At 40.0% G+C, this 6,929-nt stretch overlaps 1 protein-coding gene across 1 annotated transcript in view; it reads right to left on the bottom strand.

Moving 5' to 3' along the window:
* Positions 1-2,212: 2,212 nt before the first annotated feature.
* Positions 2,213-6,929, bottom strand: part of PTCHD4 (patched domain containing 4) — a 76,798-nt gene continuing 72,081 nt past the window's right edge. The window contains exon 3 of the mRNA XM_010002391.1: positions 2,213-3,846. Coding sequence (XP_010000693.1) covers positions 2,213-3,846 — 1,634 coding nt within the window. The remainder of the gene's footprint in view (positions 3,847-6,929) is intronic.

The following is a 6,929-nucleotide window of genomic DNA, read 5'->3' as shown; positions in this document are numbered from 1 at the left end:
TTTGCAGCTGGATCTTGAATATCTGGGACCAAACCAGTAACCTAGACCCAGCTACATCTGATGTTTAGATCTGAATTCATACTTTGGAAGCTTTACCTATCTAGAAATTTTATCTGTCTTTAAAACCTGTTGCACACAAAGAGGTTCCTTGAACAATCGAGAGCTTTGACCACTCCTAAACCACAAAGATCTTTTTTGACAAATGGTGATGGCAAAGTACAAAAACTATAGAGAAGTGACAAAACTGCATTCCTTGGAAAGAGAAGCAGCTAATGGACATGAGAACTGGTGTTTAAATGGCTTTTTGCATTGCAGATGATTTTTCTCTGTCTCTCTCTAACCATGAAACAGTAGGAAGAGGTGAGACATGTCACCTAACAGACAATCAACTTCTTGCAGAGAGCTTTTCAATGAAACATATGTACATACCCTCATCAGCAAACTGCAGGTTTAAGACTGAGTTAAACAGCCACAAATAGACATGTATACACATTTTGGAAGGCAAACAGCTTCCAGACATCTTTAAAAGGTACCCACAAATAATACAAAGTAGACAGAAACACTCCATATAGTGAGATCTTTACATAGTGCCCTCATGGATACTATATATTCAGGAAGACATTGCTCATGTAGGTGATGCTATATCATACTCCAGAGAGTAGAAAGACAGCCCTTTTAAAATACTGAAAGGGGAGACAGACATGGCAAACTCCAGGGCAGAACTAGGCCAAGGGCAAACTGAAATGGCTACATCTGGTCTCCTCTCCTGTCTTGGGATACTAAGCTGTATAGTTTACAAAGCAGTGAAAGTCATTCATAGTCCTTTACAGTATTATTTCTAGTGTCACACAATAACTGTGGATTTACTGCACTCTCCTGTGAAATTTCAATTGCCGTAACAAAGCTTTATGTTGCATATGATCAGCGCTCCAATATTTAGGAATAAGAATGATAAAGACATTTCACCCTCCCCTTCCCACAGGGGACTGATCTGTCTTTTTACAAGAGGTCGATTCAGCCCCATGCAAACCTTAACAAGCTCTTCTGTGTGTGTCAAGTATTTGACTGACATTTTGCTTAAAGAAGGGGAAAATCCCACTTCCTGCAGCATCTTGCAGGGACAAGCAAACAAATCCTTTAATCCATTGGACCAAATATGTAATGGTAGTACTGGGTGCTCCAAAGCTGACTCAGCTGTTACACAGTCACATTGTGCCTGTGCTATGCAATCCATCATTACATTTAAAGCTCCTGTTTGATTAATATTCAGTATTTAATGTCAACACTGAGAAATTAGAAACCAAAAATGTTACACTGCAGGAACTGCAAATACTGCTGCAGTGGTAATGGCCTGGGTTAGTTTCATGAGATCTGTTAGTTCAAGGGGAATTTCACAATTGAGAAGTACCAAAACGTGTGTGTGGCATTACCTATGTGCTGTGACCTCTTGGGATAAAGGTCAGGTGTGGCATTGAAAGAAACAAAATGTTAAATTTCCACGTGGCTATGATTATTTCTTCACCTACAGAAACAGTACCTCCATCCCTTAGCAGTACAGCCTTGCCTTCCATATTCACAATAACACTCTGATTGTGTTCTATGGATGTGCATGGCTTACTGGAATTGGGAAGTGCTTTGGCTTAGGTTCTTTTAAACATCTGCTTCCAAGTGCATAGGTTTTATCTTAACCAATTTGCTCAAGAAAATAAGAAAACAATATCATGGCATTTTTAAATCTCTTCTGGCCTTGTTCCCTTTTCTCATTTGAAATGTTGTTGGGTTTTTTTTTGGCTTTTTGTTTTTCTATTTCCATGGACAATTTTATCAAACACATCTACCTTTTTCCCCTATTGTTTGCTTAACAGTAACTCTTTTTTTACCTTTGCTTCAGTCCTACATAGACCAGATCAAGCAATTCCCATTAGAGCTACAGTTTGAGATTCAGGAACACTTAATGGCCAACAGACTCTTCCCTGGTGGAGAATGAGGATTAAAAGGAAACATTTGAGATTATTTTTACTTTCATTATTTTTGTTAAAAAAAGTTTGCACCTTGATGTGTCATGAATACCCCTTCTTGATCTTCCTTTGCCTTGTCAGACCTGGCCAGCACAAGCAGCTGGGATCTTTGCTCTATTTTCCCTGCATCTCTGTGCAACGCTTTTTTTAAAAAGAGAATATACTATTATTACTATTATTTTTTTCAAAGCCTTTCAGACTGCTGTAACATGATCAGGATTCTCCTGAATCTCTATGCATTCGATCTCTTCTCGCTCCTTCCTTTTGGCCCGTTTCTTTTTCTTGTGGTGCTTTTTGGAAGGTGGGAAAAAGGTTAGAAAGACAGGCAGAATAACAAAACAGTGCAGAAGTGTGCAACTGCCAGCAAGCAGCAAGCATTTGAACAGTGTGAAGGTCAAGTTTGAAGGCACAAAGAGAAGGGGGACCAACCCGATAAGAAAGGAAGAAACATTCTGCAAAATGGCTGTCCCATGGTCTTGGAGGGAGTTCTTTATACACTGAGTTCGGGTGTGCTCAGTAGCTAGTACAAATGTATAAAGCAGGGGTGCACAGTGATCTATGGCAAAATTCAAAGTGTAGATAAGGCACAGAATAGAAATGCAATCCATGTCTACATTCCATAAGGTCATTAAGCCAAGGACACCCAGCTCTATTGAGGTGACACTGAGAATTAACCAGAAATTTCCCAGAGGATGGATAACCAGGAAAAAGGTCAGTATCAACACCAGAAGGATGCCAAAACCAGAAATCAGGACAGGCATAGTTACTGATAAACCATAGTGGTCCATGAAAACAAAGGTGGGATTGAACACAATGAACTTGATGCTCTGTATAAGAGAGAGAGGTCTTAGCTTCTCCAACAATTCTACTGCCTCCCTCTGTGTGTTTTCACTAGTCCTGGCCACCAGGTACAAACGAGAAGCAATTATATTGTTCTCATCTCCAGCTTTGGAGAAAATTATGTCATTTTTGAAGTGCTGGAATTCTGGCTTTTTTAAAAAGGAGCTCTGGAGGATGCTGATAAAGTCACTTCTGTTGGTTGCACTGATGTTACCCAATCGAAGGTACCGATAATACTGTTCAATCCAGGATACTGTGTTGAAGCCCTGGCTTAGTGTCTTTAGGTCTTCTTGTACAGTGCCATTCCAGTACTCCAGAGGTTCATAAATGTAGAAACCTATCACGGGACTGTAGTTGCTGAAATACTTTTGCTGTATGAGGGCATAGGAGACGCTTGGAGACTCACTGGCAAGAAGGTTGATAATGTTGGCTCCATCATTAATCTGTAAGCAGCCCATAAAGGAGAAAGAAGCATAGATGAGATACAGTATCACCACAAATGGCTTGACGTAGATGTTGGTAATCCACTCATTGTAATGTTCTCGGAGGAAATGCTGGATGAAGTGATGCTGGTAGGGGTTGGTCTCGTGATGAGAAGTGTGCTGATGGCCATCGTTCATCATGGTCTGGAACCACACGGGTTTCCGGTCCAGGTATTCTGCTGAAGGAATTTTACAGCAGAATATGCTGTGGTAACGGTTCTGCTCCAACTGGCCAGCAAAGACCAGGCAGGAGCCAAAGAAAGAGAAGATATAGAAGTAGTTCAATAGGATGGATACACACATATTCTGGCAAAAGACTTTTACAGCTTCAATATTGGTGAAAGGACTTGCACCCATGCCAAAGGCTATGAAATACAAGGAGCTAGTCATTGTGTAGGAGACCATAACATCTGAGTAGGCATCTGCTACCCTGTCCTTGAATGGAAGATTCTCTCTGGTTCGGCGCCATCCTGAAAGAAGTTCAAAGACTCCTTTGGTTCCATGACCTGAAATGAGAAAACAAAAGTCTGTACATGTCCATACGTAAAGCAGGTTACATCATCCTCTAGGTTTTTCGTCCTCCAGCAGTCGAACAATTTTGTCAGCTAAATTTTGTGATGATTTGGTCATCATTAAACAAATGGAAAACTGTGAAGTGTCTCCTGCAGCTAGACATCAGAATTCATGTGCAGGTGCTTAAATTCAGAGTCTGAGATTCTGAGACTCTCCATGCTCAATAAAGAATTGGTGAAATACCTTCTAAAAGACACTCATTGATTTTAATGGACACTGACCTAATTCCAGAATGGACTACTAATGTAGGACAAAGGAGAACATTAACATTCAAGTCTGAAGTTCATTCTTGAAATACCCTGTGGCTTCCTATTGCATCTTTCCATGTTTAAGGGATTCAGTTAGAAACACGTACTAATGCAAGTAACAACATTTACTTCCAAAGAGTATAAATTAAAGGCATTATTTGAGAAATTAGTAAGCGTGACAAGCAAGGGGCACCTTGGTTCTTCATTCTGGACAAAGGGAAAAATGTACTGCCATTAAGTACAAATAGCTAGAATAATTTGTATGGCAGTTCTCAGTGAAACTGGAATTTTAGGTGATAGTGCAGAAATTTCCACACTATATGGAAACTGATATGGTAATGATGGAGAGGATGGTACTAGCTAAATCACTGGTCCATATTAATTGTCTAGAAAGCTTATGGGTGTTTTCATTATTATGTTTCTTCTCACAGCTGTCTAGAATTCCTCCGAGAGAGAAGAAATTCCCTTAGCTCACATGAGAGGATGCTCAGAAAAGAGCTAAATGTGATCAGTGGTCCATAAGAGGCTCTTATTTTGAATTCCATCCTGAAAAGTATTTTAGGGGTGTAATTTTTAAATAAACTAGAGCTTAATATGTTTCATTTTATGCATCACAGTCCAGGATGTCTACAACTCTTAAACTTTTGGAGAGAATTGTAAAGTTGAAGCTATGCTTACTGGGAAAGGCTTAACTAGTAAATGTTACTAATTAAGTACACATAATGACAAAATTTATATATTAAACATATATCTATACCTATATCTACACATATTCTTCCATTTCCCATCAGAGAAATTCAATTTGCTGGAAAATATAAATGTGAAAATTAGAAGCACAGCTGAAAGAATTTAGCTTTCAAAGAAAAATTTAGGCCAAAATTTAAAAACACATATTTGGATTTGGATGAGAAATGGGAAGTTCTTTGCATTTTGGATCAAAATCAGGATCCTCACAAAATTCTGGATACATACACTAGGAAACACACCACTGAGCAGAGGAAGAAGTAGAAGCAGGTTGCAGATGCTCCTGTCTCTGTGTACCTTCACTCTCTGCAGTAGAAATGCATGCAGAAAATTTACGAAAAGGTACTTTTCTTGTAACAAAACCAGAAATATGACAACAGGACATTTGCAAGTGATGAAGTGTGTAATAGTGAACAAAAAGTCTGTTGACTTTGTCTTTCCATGTAAGTCGTTTGGATTCACATAGTTGCTTATGTTGCTCAAATGACCCCTGACAGCCACTCTACACTGGGAAAATTACAGCATAAACTGTCAAGTTCTGTGACAGTTTATGATGAGCTGTTCTGACCTGTTTTACTGCAAATTGGTGTCCCCAGTGAAAGATAAACAGTATTATGGAAGTTTTGCAGTTAGCCTGCTTTGAAATGCTGCTCTCCTGTCAATGAGCATCTTGGCTCAGAAGGGAACTTGAACTCCCTGGTGAGTTTAGGGTGAGTCTGTTCAAACTCTCATCACGGCTGTCTTGCACACTGTCACTTTTGGGCCATCGAACAGAAAAAACTGCTTCCCTGGGCTGAGTAAAGCTGCAGAATCCAGTGACTTGGAGGCAATATTATTTTATGCTTTAAGCAAATGTGTGGACCAAGCTGTCCAGGCACCACTCCTAGTGCCTGTGTACTGGTGTGGCTTTATTTAGCGGTGTAGGAATGATTTACTCTCTTTTGGCAGAGTAGAGCACAATGATCTCCCTCAGATGTCTGTGTTCACTCCCTCTCCATCTGCTGATTGATTTTAGGTTGTTCTTTTCCAGACATTCCTGACAAAGATCCCTTTAATGTATGACTTTACCACTTAAAACTTGTTCACATCCCATGTGTCCGTAAAACCTCTCTTCCCAAACTGGCTCCTGACCTCACTGTTGCTCCTTCTCTTCTAGCTTTAGCCACTCTTTTCTCTGTCTCTCTGTCTCTCTCTCTCTCTCTCTCTCTTTTTGTCTAATGAGGAAGGCTGAGGGGATGAGTAGAAGCACAGAACTTCTATATTCCTGGTGTAATTCCTCCAATCTCCCCATCCCATCAAGACTCTTCCACTGAGTGATCACACTGAGCAGAGATGCTGTTTTCTACCTCAGTTTCTCCTTTTCCTTCCTCCCACTTTCCCAGGTATTCTGCTGTCATCTAGAAAAAAAGTAATTCTTGGTCTACAGATCTCAAAATTTAGGGTCTAGCTAGAACTTTGAGAACATCTTTCCCCTCTAACTTCTGTCTTCTGCCTTTAACAACACGATGGTAGCTACATGGGGTTGAACCAAGGATTGCTCTTCCTCTGTCCAGTTGACCTGACAAAGTGCAGGGGTAGATTTGCAAGAAAATCATGTTGGAAACAGAACAGATATGGAGTAATTATTTTCCATTTCAGCTTCAGAGATTCTTGCATTCAGCCAAAAGACCTGCTGAAACCAGAGGCTGTATTTGCAATATGATGTTTGGAGGCATTGAGGGATCTTTATTCATCCTTTTTTTATCCATTTCTAAATCCACTCATACTTTTGGCCACCACACCCTTCTTCTGCCAGGAGTTTTTTAACTTCATTACTAGCTGAATGAAGGAAGGACTAGATTTTGTTTGTTTCAAATTCTCAGTCAGTGTGGTTGAGTTAAGCAAAATGTAAACCTGTTGGACCATGAGCAGCATCCTTAATAAAACCTACTCTATGTTTATGTCTTTTTTTCCTGGGATTTTCCATCTGAACAGTCCCAGCATCCCTCACCCTTCTGACACCTCTCCTGGAGCCCATATCCACA

This window comes from Chaetura pelagica, unplaced genomic scaffold, assembly GCF_000747805.2.
Source record: "Chaetura pelagica isolate M959 unplaced genomic scaffold, ChaPel_1.0 scaffold46, whole genome shotgun sequence".
NCBI classification, from domain to species: domain Eukaryota; kingdom Metazoa; phylum Chordata; class Aves; order Apodiformes; family Apodidae; genus Chaetura; species Chaetura pelagica.
This window is presented reverse-complemented; position numbering and strand designations above follow the sequence as displayed.